General features: G+C 40.5%; 1 protein-coding gene across 3 annotated transcripts; it reads left to right on the top strand.

Moving 5' to 3' along the window:
* Positions 1–719: 719 nt before the first annotated feature.
* On the top strand, positions 720–22,523 carry TRAF6 (TNF receptor associated factor 6). 3 transcript variants are annotated; one of them, XM_062495062.1, is made up of 7 exons: positions 720–725; positions 8,691–9,017; positions 13,268–13,418; positions 14,030–14,188; positions 15,138–15,209; positions 16,509–16,586; positions 18,074–22,523. In XM_062495062.1, exons 2-7 carry the CDS (start codon positions 8,722–8,724, stop codon positions 18,953–18,955), a joined length of 1,638 nt encoding a protein of 545 aa, XP_062351046.1. In that variant the 5' UTR covers positions 720–725; positions 8,691–8,721; the 3' UTR covers positions 18,956–22,523. The 3 variants fall into 3 exon arrangements, 2 of the variants coding, with proteins under 2 accessions (XP_062351046.1, XP_062351044.1); XR_009933295.1 differs by lacking the exon at positions 720–725 and having other exon boundaries at positions 8,722–9,017; positions 18,074–19,104; positions 19,227–22,523; XM_062495060.1 differs by lacking the exon at positions 720–725 and having other exon boundaries at positions 8,722–9,017; positions 18,074–18,194; positions 18,258–22,523.
* Positions 22,524–27,646: the final 5,123 nt, after the last annotated feature.

Below are 27,646 nucleotides of genomic sequence, written 5' to 3'. Positions count from 1 at the left end.
ACACACACACACACAGAGACACACAGACACACACACACACAGATAAACAGATACACACACACAGATAAACAGATACACACACACACAGATACACAGATACACACACACACACAGAGACACACAGACACACACAGACACACAGACAGACACACAGACACCACCCCCACCGCGCCCCGGCTCTCAAGCGCCTCGTTTTTGACGCGCTCAGGACGGAGCGGAGAAAAGCAGAAAAGCATCATCAACGCGGAGCGAGCACCGCCCCGGCAAGAGGACTCGGCCACCGGTGGGGACAGCTCTGTGTGTGCCGGGGAGCGGTGACAGTGACACCGCAGCTCTGTGGGGACAGCTCTGTGGGGACAGCTCTGTGTGTGCCGGGGATCGGTGACAGCGACATCGCAGCTCTGTGGGGACAGCTCTGTGTGTGCCGGGGAGCGGTGACAGTGAGATCGCAGCTCTGTGGGGACAGCTCTGTGTGTGCCGGGGAGCGGTGACAGTGACATCGCAGCTCTGTGGGGACAGCTCTGTGTGTGCTGGGGAGCGGTGACAGTGACATCGCAGCTCCCTCGGCCCTGCGCCCCGCCCCGGCGGCGCTGCCCCTCCACGGCAGCAGAGGGCGCAAGCAGCGGCCGTGGAGCCCGGAGGCCGCGCTCGCTCCGAGCGGCTGCTCCGGCGTATCCCGAGCAGAAGCGGAAGCAGCGGCGGGCGGGGAACGGCGGCGGGTCGCGGTGAGTCCGGCGGAACGCGGGGGGCTGCCGGGAGGGTGGGGGCTGCCGCGGGCCTTGACACCGGGCTCGGGGAGCGAGGGCCTGGCTGCACTCGGGCCGCTGCAGGCGTGTGGCGGCGCGGGACGTTTTTCCCCCGGTCGGGACTGGGGGTTGAGGAAGCAGAGCCGCCTCCTGCCGGCCCCTTCCACCGAGCTCGGGGCTCGGCGCATGGCCGGGCCGGGCCGGGCCGGCGGTGCCGGGAGGGGCTACGCTGCACAGGGCGTACGGAATTGAAACCGCGGGGCTGAGCCCGGCCGTGCCGCGGCTGGCGGGTGGGAACCTGTCCGGAGCGGCTGTGTCCCCGCCGGCTGTGTCCCCGCCGGCTGTGTCCCCGCCGGCTGTGTCCCCGCCGGCTGTGTCCCCGCCGGCTGTGTCCCGGGCGGCTGTGTCCCGGGCGGCTGTGTCCCTGCCGGCTGTGTCCCTGCCGGCTGTGTCCCTGCCGGCTGTGTCCCGGGCGGCTGTGTCCCGGGCGGCTGTGTCCCGGGCGGCTCTGTCCCGGGCGGCTCTGTCTGGCGGTGTCGTCGGACAGCGGGACGAGCGTGAGCAGGGGGCTCTCGAGCTGTGCTCCCGCTTGTCTCGAACACATCACCTGAACCTGGGCTCTGCTTTTCCCACTGTGAAATACTGATACTCAGTAAATTCTTCGGGAACGCGTTAAAGGTTAATTTCCAAGATAGGTTACTGTTTATAAACCCGATAGCTCGTATTTTCTAGTCGAGACTGGCGGTATTTAATATTTACAGTAACTTTATTAACACGAGTAATAAAATATAAATTCAGTAGTAATTTCCATCTATTTCGTCTGGCTCGGATGGGTCACAGTGAGTCTTTTCATACTTAAACGGAAATCTCAGCTGTAGGTGGGAGGAAAATGTTCTAATTATATCCCTTAGACCTAGTCGTTAAAGCTTGCCAAAAGTATTCCCCCATGTTTGCCTCTGACACATTCTGCAGCACTACCCCTCTGCTCTGTGGATTTTGTGGTGTCTTAGACACCACTGTGAGGCATTAATAAAAGTATTGATTTGAAGCTTTGGGTGAATTTTTGTGCTGTGTTCACCAACTGTTAAAAGACTTGTGAGAAAACTGCTTTTTCTTCCTGTGGAATGAAAAGGCCATAAAACTTGTCCTTCTAGTAGAAGAAGGGGGAAAAGAAGTCACAGAAATATGCTGATAAAAGCACTTGGATTATTTTCATGGTGTCATTCTGGGCATAATTCTTCTGCATATTCCAGATTACCTTCATCTTTTCCCAGTGAGGAAGATTCATGGAACTCAGTCAGACTGCTGTATGAGAACTTGTCAAGACATAAACGACTTTTAAAGTTTTGTAGTATTGCAACATTGCAGTACTGCTTTCTTAGAAAACTGCTACTGTATTTAGAAAGACAAGACACATAATAACTGGTATATCTGTGCTGGTAGAATTTAAGCATGAAAAAATATCTGAGGTGAACATACATTCTCACCCATTGAACTTCCATGAGTTTACTATGTCAAGAAGAAAAACTTTTGTATCTCAGTAGCACAGATTAGCTAAGCACAGGTTTAAAAAAAAAAATATCCAGACTGTGAAAACTGGCCATAAAATATTACGGGTACAAAGCATGTCAAAAAGAAAACAAAAGTAAATGTCAGGTGGAGTGAAAAGGAGAAATGTTTTAGTTGTTTCAGAATGTGTGTTTAATTCACTGTTTGTTTTCCCAGGGTCTCAGGTTATTTTACTAATGCCACATATAAGTCTCATGCCTGTAGAGACCGATGGTAATTAAATGTAGGCTGGAGATTTTGCCTTGCAGAAATCACATTTGTTCACAGCCATACCTCTCGCTGCCTGTTTTTGAAGTGCTTTTTGGGTGTTTACTTTGTCCCCATTCGGGCAGCATCTTGCATTCTCTGTAGATCTGCTGAGGGGTATAGAAAAGCATAATGCATATCTCAATGTGCTCTCAGTGTGCAAAGGGAGAACAGATGCCAGAGTCACTGCCAAAGAGTTAAATAGTACTGTTCTTCTCAATAACAGTGCTTTTCTTGCATTTGCTATTCTGAATAGTTCCCAGTAAGTTCTGTCTAAAAGTTAATAAACTGAAGAAAGTTTCAGGGAATTTTGGCTTGGGTTTGTTTTTTTGTTATGGAAAAACCCATAGAATATCTTGGTTTTAAATAAGTATAGTATGCTTCCATTGCTCACTCAAATTAAATTTGTTTTGATATACTTAAATAGGATAAAATATTAATATAACTGTGAGTGTGTCATCATCTAATCTCCTAAGTAACATTCAAGCATGAAAATACTTAGGTGATTAAAGCCTGACAGCATTCTTTACAAATAAAGAGAAATCACCTGGAAAGCTTCAGAAACCCCCCAAGGGCTGCTCTGCTCTAGTCAGGAGCTGTTGATAGTCCCATGAGCTCTGAATGTTGTTTTTGCCTCAAACAACATTTCAAGTCCTTAGGTTCTCGTGTTAAATATGAGTATGGTGGTTATCCAAAAGACGTGGATATCTTAAAGGTTACTGCCATTAGAAAAAAAAGAAAGTTTGTATCTCAACAAAACAAGCAACATGCTTGCAGACTTTTACAAGAAAGGTGAGTTTAGTTTTTGCAGTTAGGAGTTCTGCCTGAATCTCCTATTACTTCGTCTTGTCTAGCCATTTGATGGCGTTGAAATGAAAGTGTTTAGTAGGTATTAATTAAAAGGCATTAGCATAATTTCATGTGTTCTGCCTGGATGAGGCCATAGTGATGATAGCTACAAACCTTATAGTGGAAACACATGGTGCTTATCAGTAGACCATTGATTAATGTGCCTGGGAATACGTGTTGCAAGTATTACTCCATAAACAAATTATCCAAAGTCACTCCACTGGTCTGTCAGTCTCATGACCCAGAAATCTATACATACATATATATACATGGCAGGTGAAGAAAAGAGAAAAGTTTGGCCAGTTTTTCTGTTGATGCCGTGCTAAAGGCATTTCCCCTGCTGGGTGTGTGCTGGCCAGGATGCAAGGAAATTAATTATATTTGTGAACTTTGAGTAAGAAAAGGATTTGGAATAGTCTTCTGTATTGATTCCTTGTGTATATGGGTAGTCAGTGTCAATTTTCCAGGAAGGGTCATGTGGAAATTAATTGTATTGGAAGGGTCGTGTGGAAATTAATTGTATTAAGCATTTCCTGATTTATAATAAAAAATTTCTCTTATAACAACTGGTACTTCTATGCACCATATTCCTTAAGTTTGCCAAATGCTTGAAAATATGATTTCATATTTCAGTGTAAATGGTATACAACACATACTTTCACTTGCTCCCTGATACTTTTAATGATAGTGGGATTTTGCAGGCAATCTGAAGATCTTTTCTGATACCAGTGTTATTTTTTAAAATTTTTATTTAGAGGAATTTGGTATTTGAAAATCTATAGAAGTCCCACCTAAACATCATTATACTATGGGAGCTGAAAAATTCAGAGCTTTGTTGCATGCATTAATTTAAAATATGGGTAGTTTAATTTCTGTTTTGAAGTAGTTTTTGTTGGTCATAAGGTACTTTATTCTTGCAGAAGTTTGCTCTTCTGGTCTGACTGTGCTATCTCACATCAGCCTAATCACTTTGTAATGTCGCAGTGTAAATAGCAACAGAGCACAGGTTACTTAGTGAAGAAAGGTGTTATTATGGTTTAAAGTTGGAAGAGTGGGTTGGGGACTCCTTTTCTTCTCCTTTCTTTTTTAACTGTTATTTAACTGTCTACTCGGGCCTGAAAGTTTTGTCCTTAGGGCATTCCCAGACTTCTGCAGCACAGGTAATGATCAAACAAGTTCTGTCCACGACCATTTGCCGTGGAAAACACCTTCCTTTCTGGAAGCAAACAGCACTGTTGTTGGCAGACAACACTGCTGTTGCTGTGGAGAGCAAAATCAACCTTTGCCAGCCCAAGGCCTGGATACCTCTGTGCCCAGGCTAAAGCCCATTATCTCCAGAGTCAGCAGGTCTGGCAGCACTTTTTAACTCTAGAAAAGAGCATTTCTGGTACATTACCAAATGTAGTTTAAGATCTCTGCCTTAGAGACTTCACACTAGCAAAAGCAAGAATTACCATGTAATGATCCAGTTTATTGCAGTTCTTCCTGGATCTGGAAGCTGGATGTTGGGGAAACAAAAAAGGTACAGAGAGCAGTCTAGAAAAGTGTTTAATGTATTAAACGACTAGCGTTTTAAAAAAGGATAAGTTCTTAAGGCTGTGGTGTACACAAGGTATTATAAATTAATACTTGGATATTGTACTTGCGTTTGACTCAGTTTTGTTCAGCAGAGAGGAAGGAAGAACAGCAACTATTATCAATAAGAAGAAAAGCTGGTGTCGTTTTTAGGAGATCTTAGTTTTTATTTCACTGGAAACCTGCTTCATAATCAAAAGGAAGGGGTACCAGCTTGATTTGAATTTTGGGATATATTCTAGTTTGGGGGTTAAAATCCATCCTTTTCCAGCCTAAGCATTTTTTTAATTCCCCAGGAGAGGTGAAAAACTGCTGCAGTAAGCTCACAGGTTGTCTGCTCTACCTTCACTGGGGAAAAGACCCGTCATTACCATTCAAAATACACTTTTCTGTAGCTGTTTTTTTTTCCTAGCACTGCTCTGTCCAAAAAGATTAAACCTATGTTTTATCTTAGAGGATAAAGTAACTTCCACAAGAAACAGATCTAATTCCTAGTACAGGAGTTACAACATATAGAGAAATTAATTTAAACTATGGTGGAGTAATAAGGCCTTGGTTAATTGAGTAACAGCAGTGTGGATTTTGATTTGGAAAATTGTGCCTTGCCCCACACCTAAAATATGTGTGGAGGAAGGAGCATTTTGCTCACAGATAAGATGAAATGGATAAGAGTAGTAGGAGGAATCTTATCTTAGATAAAATATGAACTGAGTTTAAAATCTGGCTCTTAATCACCTTAAGTTGCCTCTTTGCACTGAATTTCCCAATTTAAAAAGATACTTGCACTTCTTTTTTTGTGAACCACTTGGTCATATGCAGATAAAAAGCTCCATGTAGGAGTGGAGTATATCACTGAATAATGGGGTTTTTTTAATCATACTAGGATGTTGACTGATTGTAGTGACTCATTCATTAAACTGGCTCTGGTATGGGAGTTTTGTTTCTGTAAACTGAGTATACATACCTGCTATATCTGTACAAACAACTCAAATGGCCAAAGAGACACTGCTTGCATAGCACTTAAATCTACAAAGTGTTCAGCTAGTGAGATTATACCGAGTCAGGTCCTGGCTTCTTCTTTCTAAGAACAGAATTTTAAATAATATGGGATTTTTTCCTAGGAACAGCCCAAGAGAAGAGTCACATACTTTGCAATTAATGTGACAGCTGAATTTGAGTAAAGGTGTTACATATTTATTCTTGCGACTTCCTGAATTCATTTGTGACATTGCTAAAGGGACGCATGTTCCTCTTCCCTTTCTTTGTTGCACTAAATATACCCCTGTGGCTTAGAGTAATGTGAATTTTTCAGTCCTAGGCTGGCCTAGGACTAATTCTAATATCCTGCATACCAACATTCCCACTCCATTGACTCAATTTCGTTCCTCTGATTTTTCATGAAATGTGGCCTGAGATCATCCTCTGCAGCAGCTGTTAAAAAGTTATGTTAGTTTTACAGTGGAAACAAGCTGAGTTTCTTTTCCAGAGAGAATAGATCTACTGATGGCAGGCTAAAACAAAAAAATCTCTGTCACAGAGCATCTTTGTAAGCATTGATTTCTCTGCAGCCTTTATGAGTCACTGGGGGATCTGGTGCCTTTGTGGGATTAAACTGGTCATGTCTGGACGATGGCTGGAGGAGCTGCTTGGTGTTTAGTTTGCTTTGCTGTTGTGTTCAGGAGCCTCAGTTACAAAGCCTGTTGTGTGGATAATGTATAGGGACAATACATTGGGGTGGAAAACAAGTGAAAGTGAGCAGCACTCTTTGGGTGCAGTTCCAGACAGCTGTGCTCTAGTTATTTCTGCAGAAATTGAGCACTGCTGGCCAGTTTAGTAGAACTCAGAACTGTCAGCCTGTGCTTTGAGGCTCTGTACCTTAATAGTATTTTGGGAATGTCAGGAATGCTGCTCTTCAGATACCTCGCATACTGCTGCATACCCCAACAAGATAGAAAGTTATATGTTTATACAACAGAATAAAAGCTTTGGTTAGATTATTCTAATTATATCTAACTAAAATATGGTAACTTTGTTTTTCTTTAGATAGATATGCCTCTTTTTTTGGTCTGGATAGCTGGAAAAAATAGCTCATAGTCTGTTTTCATGGGGAGTATTGCCAGTTGTTAATCATGTACATGGCCTAAAGCACACTTACGTGATTTTGCATGTGTTCAAAATATATTTCCCATAAATGCTAGTTGAGGCCTTGTGTGATTAGTATTTCTGTTGATGTAAATAAAGGTGTTGTAAAATAAGTTCCCAAATAAAACTACCTGTATGTCCTCCTCCTGTCCATGAACATTTTGTAAAAATGAGTTGTGATATTCAAATTCTGATATAGTCAAGAAAATTCTCAGGTTTGTGAGTTCATGGTCAAGGTAATCCTATTCATTCTGCTGCCTCCAGCATCTGCAGTAGTGATGCAGATGAAAAGTTCTTACAATTTGTCTTTTGATTGGATTTCCATCCCTAATATATTTTAAATGATATAATGGTATTGCAGTGAATTCATTAGGTGAACACTGCAAGAGACTTTTGCCTATACTGCTGTGCAAAATATTATCAAATCCGGGTTTATTTGGCTTGCTTTGCATGCCTGGCTCCATAACCCTCAGACTACTCATACTGCCTTGCACCTGGTCATAATCTCTGCTTTTCAAAGAAATGTCATTTACAGAAAACTAACCATTGTAGCATTCTAAGAAAATTATTGTAACCGTTAAAAAAAATCAGGGAAGAGGTAGGATTCTTGGTCTTTAGAATTTGTATTTGTTGTTAAGACCTTTTTTTAAGGTGTTCTCATTCTATGTAGGAACACTAGCAATCTATTTGGGGATACCAGAACTTTTTCATTTCATATCTATGAGATCACCCTGCTTTGGAGGAGTGTTGTAAAAGCAGGCTTTAATATGCCATCCACCACTCTTCAGGGAAAGGCCACTTTTATCTTCTGTTCTTCCAATCATGTCCCTTGTCCTCTCTGCCAGCTAGCCTGGGAGAGGGAAACAACAGCAAGAGCTGTTTGAGTACTAGTAATTTGTAGATAGCTTTTGAGCTGTGGAATTATTATCCTTATCTCATGTGTAGCTTCTTACTCAATTTAAGGTCCTATTGGCAGTTCTATAATGTTATCAGCAGTGCTGGATATTTGAATTTCATTGCAGCACATCAGCTGCTTGGTTTAGGTATTTGGAGTTATATTTTATTTGTGGTCTTCCAGCTAAGTTGATTTGAAATCTCTATTCTGAATTGCTCGATTCAGAGAATGCTAAATAACATATATACACTACAAGGAACATATGGAATTGAGCTGTTGTCCTCCAAGAAAACTTGATTCTGTACAGCATCTTTTCCACACAAAATCTGTTTGAATGTCTTAGAAGACATTAATATGGAAGGGGTAAAGAAACATCTTCAGTAGACATAGCAAGGACAAAGAGGATTCCTCTTTTTACAGAAATCAGAGAGCCATACGAAAGAGATTACAGAAAGGGTGGGGTGTGTTTGAACTCCGCTGGCACGATGCAGTGTCCTTTCCTACCTATCACAAGAGAAGCAAAAAAAGGTAATGGGCACAAAACAAAACCTGTGATTTTGAGTAGAACCAAATCTGTAACTCTGTGTTTCTGGTCGGAAATAAATTTTGTTCTTGCCTGGGAGGGAAGGTCTTGAAACACTTTAACTCATCTTTTTGGTCCGTTGCAGTGCACTCCTGTGTAGCCCTTGCTCAGCTGCCATGAGCTTGCTGCACAGTGACAGCAGCTGTGGAGCCCGAGACGGGGAGAGCGGCTGCTGTGCGGCCATGGCCAGCGCCTGCAGCGCCGCAGCCAAGGAGGAGAGCTCCAGCATGGGCAGTGGCACCAGCAACCCGGGCAGCTCCTTCACCGAGGAGACGCAGGGATACGACGTGGAGTTCGACCCGCCCCTGGAAAGCAAATACGAGTGTCCCATCTGTTTGATGGCTCTCCGGGAAGCTGTGCAGACGCCGTGTGGCCACCGTTTCTGCAAAGGCTGCATTGTCAAATCAATAAGGTAAAGGAAAACTTGTGGAAGAAGTGGAAACTTGCTTTTTAGAATAAATTAGTGTACCTGAGCAGTTTAAAGTCGATCTAAACTGAACAGAGCTGCCGCCCAAGGTGCATTACCAGTGAGTGCTGATAGAACTCTAGAAATGTATTACTCATTAAAGGTGCTATATATGGCCAGAATATCACAAGTTTGGAAGTTTTATGAGCTTTAGATAGTTTGTCATTTGTACAAATTTACCCAGGTTGTGAATCTAAAAAATTGATTAAACTTCAAATAATAATTTAAAAAAAACAAATTTAGACAAATCCCCCAAATAAATTCCATTTCCAGCTCAGGATTAGAAAATTACCTGTCTTTTGCCTATGATTGTTTCTCTTGATAACTACAGGAAACTACAGACAACCCCATTTCTTGGTGCAGATAAGGCAATTCATGCTTTCAGTTCTTCACTTGAAATTAGCTGCTTCCTTCTTGAGCTGGAAGAGAGAATGTGATGAGATGATAGCATTGAGAGAGGAAACCAGGTGGCATATGGGGGACTGGGAATAAGATAGAAAGGCAAGAACATATTGGTCTTATAAAAATGGATTCTTGAAAGAGCAAGAAAGGGAAGAGAATACCTTGTAGAGAGCACTTCCCTTAAACTTGGAATTAAGTTATCAATGTCCCACATGTGTGAGTATTGGATTACACTGATAGGTATTATGCTGTAGGATTTTTTCTTTTTCAGCATAAGCCAATTTTTTTTTCGTAGCAATTGCTCACTTAGCTCAAATATCACTTTGGTAGGAATTTATGTATTCAATTCTTTTTGACTCATATGTCGAATTGGCTCATTTTCAGCCTTACTTTGAACACTTTTCTGTAAACATCATTAAACTGTCTTCAGTGTTGCTGGTTTTTTCCCTGGCATTTATTTTATAGCATGCAAAAGGGACAGTGCTTTCTTGATCGTTTTTTTCGTACCATTTGTCCATAGTTCTATTCCATTTCTTTTTCTTCCCTATCCATCACTTGTAGCTCACTAAATGAATAGTATGCCAGCAGTTATGTTCACTGAATACAGTGTTTTGTGGGCTTCTCTGTAGTTTCTGCTACATAAATTGTCAGGAAGAATTTCCCCATAGAAAGGACCATAACCAGAAGCTTCTGCTTCTTTTATACCCTTTCTGTATTTTGCTTAATTTCTATGAGTGGTGATGGCCGTTTAGGGAATACTGAACAAGGTGGGAAGCGTTTTGTTTTTTTCTTTTGAGACTGTAGATCATCAGTGTAGTATTTCAGATATTTCATTGCTAGCAAAAGTTTTCACTCATTCCCCACTGATCTCTGTCTTTGGAGGACAGTTTGAGTGAATGCTTGTGAAAGCAGGGAGGACAGCTTGAAATGCCAGACTTCTCTGAATCCCTGAAGGGCTGAACTGCATGTGTAATTGGTATCCATGGATCAAGCTATTGATTTGGATTATGTAGTGTCTACAGTACAGTATTGATTTTCAGTATGTACTGTCTACGGTACCAGATTGATTGAGGTATCAAGAAGCTTCTTCAGAAGTAAAATGAAAATGGAAAGTGGTATTTCACATTCTCTTAAGTACTGTTTTTTTTCACTGAGTGATTGTCACAGCCTTCATTTGATCAGGAAAAATTGCTTCTCTTTATTCCTCATCTCACCACTTTCTTAACTCAAGTGAACACAGAGATTAAGGATTTTAAATTATGAAGGATGGACAAGCATTTTTTGAGTAGTTTCTTCTTGTGACTTACACAAACAATTGTAGTTGTTTGTGTTGAAGAAGTTGTGGCTGCAACAGGGCAATAAATTGGAAAACCTTTTAAAACCTGGACTCTTCGATCTTACAGTGTGAAGGACATGATTAGATGATATTTGATCACAGTAAATGTTTGCCTCCCAGAAAGTCTTGGCAGCTTTTTAAATAAAGCTGTCTGAAGTGCTTGGAAGTGCTATAAGTCATGGAAGAGGAGAAGCTTATCTACCTAAGTAACTACAAATGTGTTTATGAATGTTACTTGTCAACAAAATACCTTACTGGAAATTTTAGAACTAACTTCAGGTGCAGTAGCTAATTCAGTTTCACTCCAATCTTCTGTTTATTGGAAAAGCAGAGTTATGAGGTAAGAAGGGGCAGCAGGGAAATCTTTGGGTGCTGGCAGTTCATCCAGCAGCTGGCATGGCTGCACTTAAAGTCTGTACCAACTGTCTCAGCTTCTCGGCTAAGATGCTCACTTGTTAAAATCACAGAACAGGCTTTTGTTTCAAAATTATTCTGTCTTTACTCTTGGCACCTGTATTTTAATCTCAAGGGAAATTACAGGAGTATTCATTTCACTTAGTAGCAGATGGCCATTGTTTCACAGGTATTGTTGTGAGTGGCAGAGTGCAATTTGATAAATAATTCCAGCATAGGAAAACCTTCACTGTAATGTCAGTTAGAACTGAGGTGCATAAATTCAATTCTGTCACAGGAAATGTATAGCAACATCTTTGTAGATGGATCTTAGCAGTGTTTCAAACATAATCCTGATCCTTGTAAATAGTATTTGAAGCCTGTTTAATGTCCTACAGTGAGTTGCTGGTTTTCCCTTACTACATTTTCCTACTTTGGAAAATTACATGTCATTCTTATTTTACCCTTTATTTGCTAGTTATTTAAACTGGGGATTTGGTAATTATTGTCTCAAATTAATCTGTTGTTGGCTGCTTTTATTCATTATTAGCTTTTCTTTGTAGAAATAAAGCTGCTGTCTTATCAGTAGGCCTGTTGAGCTATCTTTATACTCCACAAAACAGAATGTTTGTAACCAAGTTATACCTGTGAAAACTGATTTCCTGTAGGTTGTGAAGTGAGGGAACATCTCTGACTCGTGACAAAGATCACACTGGTCATAGCTCAAGGAGCTCTGAAACAAGGCGAGCTAGGTTTTCTTTCCTCCACTTGTTTAGGAGTGTGATTCTGAGGCATGTGGTGAGCTTGCTCTGCAAGCAAAACTTGTGGAAGGAAGTTCATTGCCTCTTTGAAGTGGCAGCTTTACCTCCACTTCCTCTAGCAGCATTGCTGGTGGAGTTGCTGAGCAATTATTTCCTTTTCCAACAAAGAACATAAATTCCTTCCCATCTTCACAACCCACTAGGTTCTACTTCCCCTCGTGCTTGCAGGCAGTGACAATGATCTGCCTTTTGGTCCTTGCACCACAAGTGCTCTCTGACATTTTTCCACCCCATGAATTTTTCCATTTATTGCTGTTTCCATTAGCACTCGGGAGCTTTGATCCCTCATGCCTCTTTAACTGCATTACTTAATTGTGAATCGATATGTTGACCTATTGTTTTCAGAGTGAGCTGGTGCTGGAAAATTTGATGGAGGTGATCCCCTTTTATACTTCCTTTCTAATGGCTTTTATAGATACATGCAGGTAGACAGAACCTGATAAACTGGAACAGGCTGTTAGTTACCTTGTGCAGGTTGCATGGATCCATGTTCCATCAGATTCTAAACCTTCACCAGTTAGCACTGACTTCCAGTCTGCTTGCTGTTAAAATGGCCTCAGGTGCAACACCTGCTTCCAAATCCAGTGTAATTTTCATAGTTACTAATAATTTTTGTGTCTGGAAGTTTTCACCCTGCTTGCTGTATAATGAGATTGAAGGATGACCAACTGATCAAATGGTTGTGAAACAAAACCAGCAAACTGAGCAGTAATGTAATATAATGCCAAACAGATGAGATCAAGCTGGGAAAAAAGGCAATTTTGTGTTTTTTCTTAGCTGTGATCACCTTGGCTGTTTATAAAATGAGAAAGAAATGAGAGGAGGTCTAAGAAAGTTTAAGTAATTGTTTTGAAGTAGTATGTGAAATATTCTTTGATGTTTGAGTTATGTGAAGTACTTACAGAAACAGGACTGTAAGTTCTTAGTGTCTTTACATATCCCTCAAGTTTGTTTCCAGAGTACTTAACATGGCATTTGTACAAATAAAATGTGTTTGAGTTTGAAAAGTGCTGCAACACCAGTCATGCCACCTCCAGTGAAACTGTATGTTTTCAATTTTTCTGAAATACATTTCATATTTTCTGGTCATTGCCACATAAATACCATTGTTTTCAAAGATCTTCTTACTGTGTTATTATTTGGTCACTAATGTCTTTCTGTGTAATGTAAAAATATTTTAAATTAAGTGCCTAGAAATCTGTTGGTAATATTGGAATATCTTTCCTTGCTTTCCTGCATTGTAGAGATGCAGGTCACAAATGTCCTGTAGACAATGAAATTCTGCTTGAAAATCAACTTTTTCCTGACAACTTCGCCAAACGGGAAATCCTTTCATTGATGGTCAAGTGTCCCAACAAGGGCTGTAGCATGAAGATGGAGCTCAGGCACTTAGAGGTGAGAAGTAGTTTTGAAAATATGGAACCTTGTTTTCATAGATGAGTAAAAATGCAAAATAACTTAAATAGATGGTCATATCTGGTACTCATTTATGCTGACTCGGTGCATTTTTCTTTCAGTAGCTACACACACAGTTTTTAATGAGTATTTCATTGTAGTTAGGTGATTCTCAAGTGAATGTCAGAATGTGTGACAGTTGGAGTAGTGCAGCTTTCTGCTCAGGATCATTCATGTTTGTCTTTTGATCAGCTCTCTCTGTGCTTCACACAAGTTTCTTACAGTCAGTTTAATAGTCTCTCAAAGTAGCTATATATATTAGTTGAAATAATTGTTTTGGAAAATAATATGTGCAGTTAAAAGGATTAAAAATAAAACTAATTCTTTTTCTGAGAGCTTTCTTAAAGCTTTGTGATACATGAATACGTGAAACCCTGACCTCAGTAATGGACAGTAACAGGGTGTTGGTAAAGTCAGCATAAGTGTATAAGGATTTCCTTGCATGAAGGAAAGATTGTGATTTGTTTGTCTTGTATTATGCTTTCTCTTGAAAATGGATGAGATAATAATTCTTGTTTAAAGTGTCAAATCCCTCTTCTGGCCTTCTGCAGGACCACCAGCTGCAGTGTGATTTTTCCACTGTGGAATGCCCACAGTGCCAAGGAGCCTTCCCAAAGAACTATCTGAAGGAGCACATGACCCAGGAGTGTCGGAGGCGTCAAGTGTGTTGCCCAAACTGTGCCACGTCTATGGCCTATGAAGATAAAGAGGTATTTAGCAGGAGTCTCAGTTTGTTAACCTGCATTCACATGGGTTTACTTGGACAGGGAACAGCAGTTAAAAAAAAAAACCGAAAGGTTTTGGTCTAGAAGAGCTCCTTGTGCTGCTGCGCAGCTGAGAAGCTACAAACTCAGGACATGAGCCTGGAACAGGCAAAAGATAGGGAGAAATTATCCTTAAATGCAAATTTTTTGTAACCATGTGGTGTGAGGAGACTTGTGGACTTGTGTAAGAACCAGTGATTTCTGACCTTACCATCAGACAGGCCAGTATCTACTGCCCATAGAATGCAAAAAGCAGTATTTACATGTGCAGTTTTTATGCCTGGGCGAGAGGATATATCAGGAGATAAATCTTTTGGGGATGTGTGCTACCACACAAGACCAAGATAATTTCTGAATTCTTCTTCTGGCTCTGCATTTTTCATTCAGATGATACTGAGGATTATACCTTCCTTTTGCTGTTACCATTTCTTTATCTCTGTACGGATGTGTTTTATGTCAAGGACTATTAAATGTCCTTGGATATTAATATTGTGAATTGTCAATCAAACATACCTCATATAGTCCAACAATACAAATAAAAAATGAACACAAAAATCACTTACATATAGTTCCAGTACAATTGAACGTGAATTTTAGAAACTTATGGTTAAAATCAAGTTTATTTGGAGCATAAGAACTTTAGGAAATAAAATAACTGCAACTTTATGAATCTCTCATGTAAGTCCAGGAAAATCTCTTCTATAAGTCCAGTAATAGAAAATGTACTGTTCAGGATAAAGGGATTGTCTTTGTTTCACAGTTGCATACAGCTAAATGCAAAATTAGATATATAAATAAATAGCTATTGTCTGATCAAGGGTGATTAGCCCTGTCTTATATTGGGTAACCTTACTGATGCTTTCTCCCCTTTCTTTTTTCTGTTTGATCACTTAAGCTTCATGACCAAACCTGCCCACTTGCCAATGTATATTGTGAATATTGCAACACAGTGCTCATCAGAGAGCAGGTAAGAGACTCCTTCTCTGTTTATTCCAAGTCAGATGTTTTATATTTTCATCACTTCTTTAATCTGAAATTAAACTCAGAGATACAGTTTGTCTACTAGCTGCTAAATCACTACCTTCCTCTCTGAAAATGTCCAGTGCAGGTGTGATACTCCTTTAAATGCTGTTCCAGCTTGTAGTTGTAGTCTGGCAAACCTCTGTAGGATTTTGGCTGCACATCACATTGTTCAGCTGTACTGCTTCTTGACAGGGGCCATGCTGCACGTCTTTGATCTTCAATGGAGTTGAAAAAATACCAACAACTACAAGTACAACCAGTGATTATGGCTGACATTACAGGAGGAGGCTTTGATTTGGGCAGAGAGGGAGAGTTTATGTTTTGGAAAGCCACTGTTGGAAAGTAGCTATAAGTAAATTCACTATCAAACTGGGATGCTGGCTGGAATTCTGCTTGTCCATTACTGTTGTAATAGCCATTATTATTTCTTCTGTTCAATAATAACTTCATTGGCAGGATTTAATTTGGGATGGCAACTATGTTGATGGCCTGGGTTAAAATAATCTTGTAAAATTGCACAAATACTCTGAAAAACAGGATTTATCTTAGTAATAACAAAAAGTCTGTTGTTAGGTAGAATAATGAACTGCAGAAGTGGGGAACAGAGAATGCTAAACATTCGTAATAATAGCTAATCTTTATTAGCCTTGTGCTTCATTGTGATATTTAAACAATGCAAACACCTGGGGTTATATAAACAGGGATTCTGCCTGTAAAACACTGAATTATCCTTTGCTCTTTTTAGGGCTTGTAAGGCATCAGCTGAAGTAGTTGTGCTTTTGAGGGAGGGTGGATAGGGAGGATCCAGAGCAGTGAGATGACTGATCTGGATCTGGAAAACACGGACCACAAAAAAAACTGGAGTAACTTGAACTTTTTGAGGAAGAGGATAATAAAGAGAGACAGAATAAGTATGTGCAAATAGTCCTTCAGAAGGGAAGGAATTGAACATGATCTGGCTGGAGGACAGGCTAGAAACAAAAGGTGTTTGGTCTAGCAAGGAAACCTGAACGCTTTCTGAGGCCTAATGTAAGAACAAAGTCAGTGAATTGTTACAGTACATACGAGTGGGATGTATAATTTTTATCATCAGCTAATATTTTTGTTCAAAACTTCTGTATTCCTATAAGAAATCTCATAGGTATAAACTGATGTGACTTGGGTACCTGTTCAAAATCCATCCAGCTGTATCCTTTTTGGATACTCTTGATGGGGAAGTAATATTGAATCTGATTTGTTTTAGATGCCCAACCATTATGACAATGATTGTCCTACTGCTCCAGTGCCATGCTTTTACAGTGCCTTTGGGTGTCCTGAAAAGGTAAGCCTTTTGTCACTACCTTCTGAATTGCAGACCTGCATGATTTTGTCTGTTGCTTTTGTAATGTGTTTTCCTATTCTTGTGTCATTTACCAGCCCAAAATCCTCCGTGATTTGTGGTTGTGGGTTTTTGTTTTGAGGTATCGTAATTCTGAAACAATTCATGTTGATACATTTCATTTCAAAATTGCTTTTTCAAATTTGTGAACAATTTGCTTGGTAACCTCACTTTTATTATTTCATGTTTTCTCAGCTTTCATGTGTATAAAGTAGCTTCTAGCATTTCTTCCAAAGTTGTGGCTTAAAACACTTATGACTCCTAGAGTTCCATGAAGAAAACTGATTTTATTAAATTCTAAAATTGTTAATCTAGATACTCTTATTTCTTGGTGAAAATTGGTCTTTCCCCTTCATTTCCCATTGGTTTTCATACAGTATTTGGTACTATGGAGCATTTTAGCAAATCAATGAAGGGAGTACGGTACAATCACTACAATGATTTAGAACACAGAAAAATTCTAAATATATTTGTCACAGTCTTTCACCATGTCTTTGTCTTGAGTTGAATAGTGTTACTGAAAGTGTACACCATAATTAATGATGGTTTCATAGGGAAATTATCACTCCTACAAAACCTGATATTTTTTATCATGAATGCTTATTAACAAGAAGGTGATCCTAAATACACAGTGCTTGCCTTTGGAATATTTGACAAGAATGTTTTCAGTATAAAATATTCCATATTACTTCATATCTTGCTTTTGCTTTCAGGTGCACAGTTTGAAATATGTTCCTATTTCTTACTGTATATGCTACTGAAATACTTCATGTCTTTTATTTAAAATTGCTTCCATTTGAGGTGTGGGCCTTGGCCTTTAGTAAGAAGTTGTTCCCAGTCTTTTCTGGAGAATTTAAATCTTGTTTTCCTGGAGATACTGCAGCTTCTGTAAAAATACAATCAAAAGATTCCCTTACTAATCATCACATAGAATTATGCAACTATACAACATGCTATTACTAATGATAAATATTCTAACAAGAATATATTTGTGACATCCCAGAGTCTCAAGACAACAAAAATAATAATGCACATATCTGATTTATATTGCAGCCGTTTATGTCAGATCTATCTTAAGTTCCCAGGTTAACAATTCTATGCTGAAATCATATCTATGCTTTTGTTGAACCCCAGCTGTATCAACATCAGTGCAAGGACACAGGGATCTTAAAGTTCTTTCCCAACCTGAATGATTCTGCTATTTGCCCACTGGTATTTGAACTTCTTTTTCCATTTTTCCTAACAGTGATTTGAAATGTGGAGCTCTCCATTGGTAAAGTGCTATTTTGTCACACCTTTATCCTTGATTCACACTGCAGTTTTTCTTATGTGACAAAAGCAACTACTTGTTTGATTTTCTTCAGAGCCACATTTAAAATGTGATTGCAGATGTTTGATGTGTTCCTAATGCCATATCTCTTAAATCTTAGATGCAAAGGAATGAACTGGCACGACATATGCAGGAGTTCACTCAGGTTCACATGAGGATGATGGCTCAGAGTTTCCAGAATATCAGTGTTACTGCTGCAAATCCTGTACCCTTCATCAATGGCCTACCCTTTGAGCCTGCCCTCTTCTCACACGTGTCACATGCTGCATATGACTGCAACCCAGAAGTTGAAAACTTCAAAGAAACTATTCAGCAGTTGGAAGGTCGTCTGGTAAGACAGGATCACCAAATCAGGGAACTCATTGCCAAAATGGAGACTCAGAACACTCACATGGCAGAACTCAAACGTACTATCCGAAATTTGGAGGGAAAGATTACTGAAATGGAGGCACAGCAATGTAACGGTATTTATATCTGGAAGATTGAGAACTTCAGTGGACTGCAGAAGGCCCAGGAAGAAGAGAGACCTGTAGTGATGCACAGTCCTGGCTTCTATACAGGGAAGCCTGGCTACAAGCTGTGCTTGCGCCTGCATATCCAGTTACCAAATGCTCAGCGCTGTGCTAATTTTATCTCCCTGTTTGTCCACACTATGCAAGGGGAATATGACAGCCACCTGCCCTGGCCTTTCCAAGGCACCATACGACTTTCTATTTTGGATCAATCAGAAGGCCCAGAAAGGCAGAACCACGAAGAGGTGATGGAAGCCAAGCCAGAGCTACTGGCTTTCCAGAGACCGACAATTCACCGCAATCCAAAAGGTTTTGGTTACGTGACTTTCATGCACCTGCAGAACTTGAAACAGAGAGCCTTCATCAAGGACGACACGCTCCTGGTGCGCTGCGAGGTTCTAACGCGCCTGGACTTGAACAGTGTCCGCAGAGAAGGGTTCCAGGCCCGCAGTACGGATGGAGCCATGTAGCCTGCAAGTCTCCGCCACAGCAATGGAGCCTTACTCATGTTTTTCCACACAGATCACAAAGGCTTCGTTGTCCACAAAGGCTGTGTTTGTAAAGGATCATAGTTGCCAACACAGTTGATCTTCACCTGAATGGAACTTTGTTGTTGCTGGTATGTTTTCTTTCTATATGAGCTCATATGTTTAAATATTTGGTAAGGTTCTCTCTTAAAATAAGCTACTTCTTTAGCAGGCTAACTGAATGAAGTGTTAATCAAAACTTAACTGCCTACAGGAAAATCCTATTGCAGAACCTGTGCATCTCAGATTGGTAAAACTTCAGTCATCGAATAGACCAGTAAGTCTTTTCACCTCAGTGCCTTGGAATAGATGCTGTTGCAAGGAAGGAACAAAATTAATAACGATGAGGGATTATTTTCATTTGTTTTTTCACAGAGCTTGGGAAAGTTGAGAGAGTTTCTATGTTAACTTATCTAGAATTTTGCATTGGCTATGTGTTTCTTGAAGTTTGAAGTTATGGTTAAGACTTTGTTCATGTCACCAAGGGTTCAGGTATGCTTTGACCCTTTCCTCCTTCAGGAAGTTGCATGTTAATGCAGAGTTGATGTTGGTATTTCCAAAAGATATGAGGTAGTGTTGTGGAGAAGACTCTGGAAAGTTCACTAAAGAAGTATTTGTAATGTGGTCTGAAGGTGCCTCCCTGATTCTCTTTATTTTGATAAATTTTTCTGTAAGTGTGTACTCTAGGCCCAGAATGTCAACCACAATCATCAAGAGATATAAAAGTTCAGCATTTAAATGAAATCCCTTTGTGCTGGTGGGTTCTCCTAGTGCTGGACGTTTCAGGTTGTGAGCGTGTACATGAGCAAAGAGACATACTAAACAGAGAGGGTGATGCAGGATTTGTTTTACTTCTGTTGAAACCCAAATTCCTACCAAAGCTGAAATTGTGACCTGCATCTGTTCAAGGGATCTCTTGGTGGTGTGAGTGATGTACCCAAGTCATCCCCTGGGAATACTCCATGGGCAGCTGGCCATATCATCATCCAACTGCTGGGGGTATTTTCTGTCCTTTTAGAAAATAGGGGCTGGGTCAACTCAGCAATTTGGATGGTATGGAAAGCCTATTAATTGAGCAGTGTGAGGAAAAATTGTAATCCTTTCTGCTTTTAGGAAGAAAATCTGGCTGCCATAATTACTCATTTATCAAACACTAGATTCACTGTGTCAAAGATTCATGAGGTTCCTAATGCTGTGTGTATTGTTTTCTGTACTGACTGATTGTATGCCATGTAAATGTTAGTTTTGACCAGTCAAAGCTGAATAGTTCAAGTTCACTGGTGCTAAAAATTTTAACTTTCATGGTGCTGATGAAGTTCTGAATCTTGTCTTTAAAAGGAGGGAAGAAAAAAGTTTTGTTCACCCCATTACCTAAGTACATGTTCAGATACTGAAGAAAACTAAATGGTGCATGAGCTTATGTGTATTATTTGTCCAAGCTAGTGAAACAACCTAAAGACTAGAGACACTGCAGCTTAAGAGATAGTGAAGAGTGTTCCAACTATTCGGCCTCATCAAAGCAATTCCAGTGGGGAAAGGGCACATTGCTTAATATAAACAAGACTAAAGAAATGCTTTAGTGGTTTGAGAGGGTATTCTGCCTGCCTGCATGAGAGGTAAAAGATCCAGGATGCAGCCTACCACTTTGTTCAACATAGCTAGATTAATAAAATTTCTTCTGCAAGCAGAGCCTATTAGATGGAAAAGGGATTGTGATCAGTGGAGTATCATCACTACTGCAACATGAACTTCCTGACTTATGGTAAACGCAGTTAGTTGTTGGTGACTTTAGTGTATTCTCTGTCATTAGGGGACAGGTGAGCATATGTTACTGAAAATACTGAAAGATCTCAGCTTTAAAACCAAAGTAGATTTTATAATTAATAGCCTCATCCTATCAGCTGAATTGTTCTGGAGCGTCTTCAGCTGGAGCATTCCCAGTAAAGCTGTTCTTAACCAAGAGCTGTTGATGTCCATGGCAGTGCACAGAGCCACTCTGCACAGAAGGCACTGTACAGGAGTTCTCCATTTTCAGGCTGTATTACCAATTCATGTTTTTCAAGATGCTCATAAACTGCCATTCTCTTTTGTTCCCCTTCTTGTTTTTGGGGGAGCAGGAGGGGAAGCAGTCAGAAAATACACTTGTCATTTGAGAGCTCCTTCCTGCTCCAGGTCCTTCCTCAACCCTAGCAATAAGAAAAATATCCTTGTTCTCTGTTCAAATAATTTATACCCAAGACCCACTAAATGCATTAACACTTTCTTTGCTTTTGAAGATTTGCATTCTGAATGGAATTTTTGCTTTGAGCCTTAACTGCTCGATCTGCTGTACTTCTGCCTCTGAGGAGGAAACTCCCTGTGGTAGCAGGGTTTAAATGATTCAGGTTAAAATTGTACAATAGCACAAGCCAATAGGGAATGGAAGGCTACTGCGTGTATAATTCTGTATTGGCCACAGTAATATGGATGCTTTTATTCACTGCTGCTATTCTACTGGTTTTGTATTATTATATTGCCAACTAGAACTCTGAGTGATGTCAAATTACTGTAATGTCAGAGCTAATTTGCTAGGTATCAGTTAAATCTTACTATCATAAAAAGATTATAAATGTTAACGAAATATTTATTAGTGTACTTGTTCCATTTTCCCCATTCTTCAGATCTCTTCTTTTGAGAACTTGTTTTACCGTGGTGGATTGAGGTGTAATTGCTAGAACCATTTAAAAGGAAGGAGAAAGGTCTACAACATTGAGTTGTCTCTAAATCAGAGAAATATTTTAATTAACCTGTGTCCTGTGTAACTTGTTCAGCAATGGGGTTTCCTTCAGTGCTTTGCAGCATTACTAGATCTCCAGGTGGTTTAAAAAGTGGCTTAGCTTCTTTTATCTTCCGAATTTCTGTTGTCTTTAACATGTTTTAAGTCACTGACTCTTTGTATGTGTATTTCCAAAGCTGCTATGGCACAAATTTTCCAGTTATAATATATTGTGAACGTGTTATCTCTTTGCCTCTGAATGTCTTCCCCTGCAGGGCAGGGAAAATTATTTTGCTAAAAAATGTTGGTATGTAATGTATATGTGGGAGCTCAGATAATGTGAGATGTATAGAGTTGTTTTTTAAGCAGTCTCATGCTATGTCTGGTCATGTTTGCTATTAAGAGATTAAACTTGCTAATGAAATGAAATCAGGGTGACCTTTCTATTCTTATTTAGAGATGGCAGCAGACCAAATACATTGATGATGGATGCAAAAGATTATTCTGCGTCAATGTTGAAGGTTTGTATTGGTTTGCAATTGAACAGAATGAAAGTACTCTTGGTTCCTTGGATGATTGATAGTTTAATATATTTTGTAATTAATGCACAGCTATGTTTCTGACAGAACTTTAAAAATAAACTAATTAAACTGTGCACTGCATGTTGCATCTTTATTCATATGGCTATTCAAAAATATTAACTGATACAGAACTGCTGTGCTAGTTTGTTTTGCGGGTTTCAGAGGTGGCTGGTATCATATAGCACCAAGAAGGCAAAGAATATATTTCAAGATAAAAACCTTCTAGCATTTATAAAGGGTGTTGATAGTTTTATTCGTTACTACAAGATATAGCTCGTGTAATAGGTAATAAACTAAGTGTTTTCATAATAATCCTGTAGTTCAAGATGTAATTCTCAAAAAAGCTGCACGCTGTTGGCTCTCTGGCTACATCTGCTTGCTTATTTGTCATAAAAGAAACTATGGGCTGAAACTTTGTTGCAGGAGAATGAGTACTTTATTGCAATCTCTGATTTATCTCAGCAGGGATCTGTTTTTAATTGCCTCTTCAGGAAGGGACATTCAAAACCTTAAGATTCTTCTGAGTAAAGTTAGAGGTATTGCAGTAATGTGCTGTTAATATCAAGTTAATTATAACTTGTCTTTTATCCAGGTTGGTCCCAAATAGCTTCCATGAGTAATGGAGAGGAAGGCCTGTTCAGACATTGGTTATCTGTTATGTTAATCCATTTTTAGTGTTCTCTATTTTAAGTGCACTAAAATCTTCTTTTCATGAGATGGAGTAATAATGACCTTTTATTAAGCAGGAAAAGCTGACATTTGCAGCTGCCTCAGGAATGGAAAGTCCACATACAGAAGCAGAAGAGCAGCAATATAGGAGCATGTTCACACCTGTGTAAATACAAATGTAAATATACCTGTACATTTAAAAAGAAAAAAAAAAAGGTTGAACTAGATATGGACCAGGATACTTTGGCTCTTTTCCTGAACAAATACCAGTTTAGTGCAGTAACTTCACTGCAGTAAAAAAGAAGAATGTTTGTTTTAGCTAAAATCCTTAACTAGTGCCAAACCAGTTGCTTTGCTTCATCATCCCCAAAAAGCACGAGCCCAACACTCCAGCTGTTCTGGCTGGAAAGAGAAACTCCCTGTAGAAATTCCTTAGTACACTGTGCTAAACTTCAGCTCTTCTGTGCTGTCTCTCCTTTAGGAGCTGAGATTATTTAGCCTGTTCCAAGACAGCATTTACAGAAGTCGACAAAACTTCCTGAATTAGCCCTGAAAAGGGTCAAGTGTGGTATATGACATATGCAGCAAATATAAGGCACTACAGGGGGAGGTTAATGGACCAAAACTGGTGAGGAGGGAATCTAAGGCCTGCCTGGAGGAAATGACTAACAAGGCTGATGAATTCTGCCTGTTACTCATCTTGGATTAAAAAAAAAAAAAAAAAAAAAAAAAAAAATCTCATACCACTCACATAGGAAATTTTTATGCTAGCACAAAAACTTACCAAAGGAAACACTTCCCTGGCACCAGTCTTACTCTCATAATTTGCCACCGCTGAGCCTTTGTCCAGTCTCAAGGGAGAGCTTGACCACACTGGACTGAGTCAACCCTTGTGCCATCACCACCACCCTCACTGGACCTGATAGTCTTGGTGACCTTGAAGTACCAAATGTCAGGAGCTGTGGCCTTCAGGTCTTTTTCCTTTGATGGTTTTAAGTTGTTACAATTAAACCTAACCACATTGATAAATATGTCTCTGAGCACACAGACAGATACATGTTTTAAGTTATTTTAAGCTTGTCAGGGCTCAGAATGGTTGAAGAGTTCATGCCAGTTCTGCAGTCCTTTCCAGTTCTCACCAGCATTAAAAAAAACCAACCCCCAGCCAGAACTATCCTTGTTTCTCCTGTCCTCTCTCTTTTTTTTTTTTTCCAATTTCTTGTCTGAATGGAAGCTGAAAGATTCTGAAGTAGTGGTCATATCTTGAGTCCCTCCTTACTTGTGTTGTATCCCAAGCTGACCTGTTGCCACCACTTCTCAACACTTCTAAAAGACTGCATTTCTGTTTAAAAACAAGAAGGAAAAAAGAAGAAAAAACACCACTAAAAATAATTTACCTTGCTAATACATGCTGAATGCAGAGCAAATAAAGAATGAGCTACAGCATCATGAAGATAATCTTTCCACTCAAATGCTGGGCCCTGCTTCACTGTCTGGTCTCCTGGTGATCATGTTCTTTGAGCATGTTTGCTCCACTGAAACAACCACTTGCATTTCACAGCTCTGAAAGTTGCATTTTGGCTGGGGGTTTTCCTCTCCAATGGAGTAGGAAATTTCATTAAACTGTGCGAGGAGGAGATTGTGCAACAGGAAAATAACTTCTTTATTAGCTGCAGTCCCAGCCTCAACCACTGAGCCTTCTTTTCCTTTTGGTTTGTGCTCTGACTGATCTCTGAGGCCATGCAGCCCAAGTGTTCCTGAGTTCAGTGATTTCATGCTGCTCCTTTGTTTTGCAGTCAGCTGCTGCCTCCAGGAGAGGTTCTGCAATGCCAGGCAGGATGGTTATTGCAGCCAGTCACCCACTGATGAAGCAGGGGAAAAGCCCCAGTCTCCCCCTAGTGCTGGAGCTTCCAGCTGAGAGTTTCTCCCTGAGGCACCAGCAGGTTTGACTTGACTTGGCCAGACATGAGAGGTGTTGGCCTGAGGCAGAATGGATTCATAGGCTGTGTTTTCTGTTGGCTTTTGTCCAGACACAGTGGACTAAACAGTGGACAGTCCCACTTCAGAGTGAAGGGAACAAGGCATAAACAGAGCAGTGTTTTAGCTGTTTGTCAAACCGACAATTTTGAAAAGAAAAACCCTCCTCTGTTCTCTCAGCTGATTAGAAGCAGGAGAGATAGCTTCCTAGAAGCCCTGTGATAAACAATCCAAAAATGTGAGGTTTCAGTTTCTTAGCAATTCCTCTCAGACAGAATCTGATTTCCATGAAACCCAGCTGAACACTGACACACAGGGGAAAAGGAAAAAAAAAAAATAAGGGGGGGAGGGCAACAACACAACCCTTTCCTTGTCTCACCTGATGTGCAGAGTCCTGACTCCTGCTACAGATCAGTATTAGTAACTTGCTGGGTTTTCCTTCTGTCTTCAGCAGCAGCTGCTCCTCTCTCTGCATGCTCACACAGCAGGTGTCAGGTGAAGGTGTTTGGCCTGTTCAATCCTACAACAGTACACTTGAGTTAGCATTTGTATTTCCATTCTGGTATTCCTGCCTGCATGGACTTGTTTCTCTCCAAGATTTGTTTCTGTTGCTGCCTTTAATAAAGGAATAGTTTCATGGGTAGAATAGTTTCAAGGTATGACCTTGGCCTTTGTTAACAGTGTTAAGGAGCAAGGTACTGCCAGGGAAAAGTGACACATACAAGTGTTCCTAGTTTCAGTATCACACCCAGATGTGATAAACTTCACAGTGTGGAGTTTAGACTTGCCTAAGCAAGTGCCTCCAGTGTGATTCACCTTCTAGAAAAAACTCCCTGAAGTTAGTTTCTTCATCCAGAAGTCCTTTATACAGGCTTGTGCCTGTACTCATCCTTCTAGATAAAATGCAGGGACTGAATATTTTAAGTTCATCTCAGTGATCTGTAGAGTGTATGCATTTGGATCCTCTGGGAATGGAAGGGATTTAGACTTTATAGGGGTAGAAACATAATTATCCTGAAAGGCAGGTCAGTAGTGTTGGGAAAAGGGAGGTCAGACCACCAAACACCCAGAAAGTGATCACCATCCACAGTGGGCTTCTTGGTTCCTTGGCTGCTTTCAAACAGCAGTGGAAACCAAGGTGTGAATGCAAAGGAGCCATATTTTAACCTCTGATTACTTCTGGTTCCTGTATATTCTCAGTCCAGATGTAATAGTCTCAGATAAATAAAGTAATTCTAACGATAAAAAATAAAGAAGTATACTATATACATAAAAGACATTTTAAATTATTAAATGTAGCATTATATTGTACTATATTAAATATATACAAATGTATACTGTAACTAGATCATGTATAATACATGATACATGATATATAGATACATAATAATGTATCTATATAAAGATAAGAAAAACAAATTCTACCAAAAATTTCCCCAGTTCAGTCCAACTGTCCCCAGGTTCTTGAGCCAGAATTGTGCATCTGACACCATAATGTGTCCTTCCCAAAATGAGAAAGGGTAAAAGCATGGGGCAGCCTTTCTCCCATGGAATTGTACTTACTCATAGTTCCTTTGAACCCCATCTTTAATTCTGTGTTCAGTTTTGGACCCCTCACTGCAAGAAAGACTTTCAGGGCTTGGCCCATGGGTTCTGCTCTCCTCCTCCTCCCAAACCCACATTTTCTGCAGTAACCCGAGCCAGAGGCCCCACAGCACCCAGTGCACACAGCAGGGATGGAGGTGAGGAGTGCCATTGCCCCAGGCAGAGCCGGGCAAGGGAGGGCAGGCTTGGAGGGTAAGACAGGGACAAATTTGCTTTCCTCTAAGACTCTCAAAAGTCCATTCCTTGGAGGCTCCCACAATAAGGGCAATCCCTAACAAGCAATGTAGGAAGAACACATCTGCAAAGCAAATAGTCACTCCCTCAAAAGCCTCGTTCTGCTCTGCTGGTCTCTCCACAGTCCCTACAAATAGCAAGATCTGCTGCTGAACAGACCCTCACTCTCTACTCCACATTGAGCTGAGTCTTTGTAAGCACTGCCAAGCCAGGGGAGGGGAGAGGAGAGGGAGAGGAGAGGGAGAGGAGAGGGAGAGGAGAGGGAGAGGAGAGGAGCTGCTGCTGCCCTCTGAAGGCGTCACGGGCTCTGTGAGTCAATCAGAAACCACGACAATTAGGAAAAAAGATGAGAGGTCCAGATCTTGAACAATTTCCTCTCCACAATGCAAATCCCAAGCAAAGGAAGACGGCTATGTTGATGCAAACAAACAGTGGATTAGATTAAACATTGGGTAAGAAATAAACCAAAGAAATAAGCTTTTGAAAACGGGCTCTTTTGTTTGCCTGACAAGTATGGGTGTCTTGTTCACACCAGCTCATACATTTCAATAAACTAGGAGGAGGCTCATGGCAAATGCTCTCAGGTCTCATTTACTGCAGCATTTACTTTGATTTCAAAGAGCAGGACTTTTCAAAGACTACAGGACACTGACAGGGGAATGACTAGATGGTGGCAGCTCCTTTTCCCTGAAGCTGTTAAGGAAACTTTCCTGTGTGACCATTCAGGAGTCACTCTGGCAGTGACACTCCCACCACTCCAGACTCACTGCTGGAACAAAGCGCCTTCAGAGTGGGTGGCTCCAGTGACCCCGT

This window comes from Cinclus cinclus, chromosome 6, assembly GCF_963662255.1.
Source record: "Cinclus cinclus chromosome 6, bCinCin1.1, whole genome shotgun sequence".
NCBI classification, from domain to species: Eukaryota; Metazoa; Chordata; class Aves; order Passeriformes; family Cinclidae; genus Cinclus; species Cinclus cinclus.
Note: the sequence above shows the minus strand (reverse complement) of the source record. Positions and strands in the feature narration are given on the sequence as shown.

What these genes read in the sequence shown, in the direction of transcription:
- TRAF6 (XM_062495062.1), top strand. Translation starts at nt 8,722, where the DNA reads ATGAGCTTGCTGCACAGTGACAGCAGCTGTGGAGCCCGAGACGGGGAG. An exon ending in TGGCCTATGAAGATAAAGAG is followed by an intron (nt 14,189 to 15,137) that starts GTATTTAGCAGG and finishes TGATCACTTAAG; the next exon opens with CTTCATGACCAAACCTGCCC. An exon ending in CCTTTGGGTGTCCTGAAAAG is followed by an intron (nt 16,587 to 18,073) that starts GTAAGCCTTTTG and finishes CTTAAATCTTAG; the next exon opens with ATGCAAAGGAATGAACTGGC.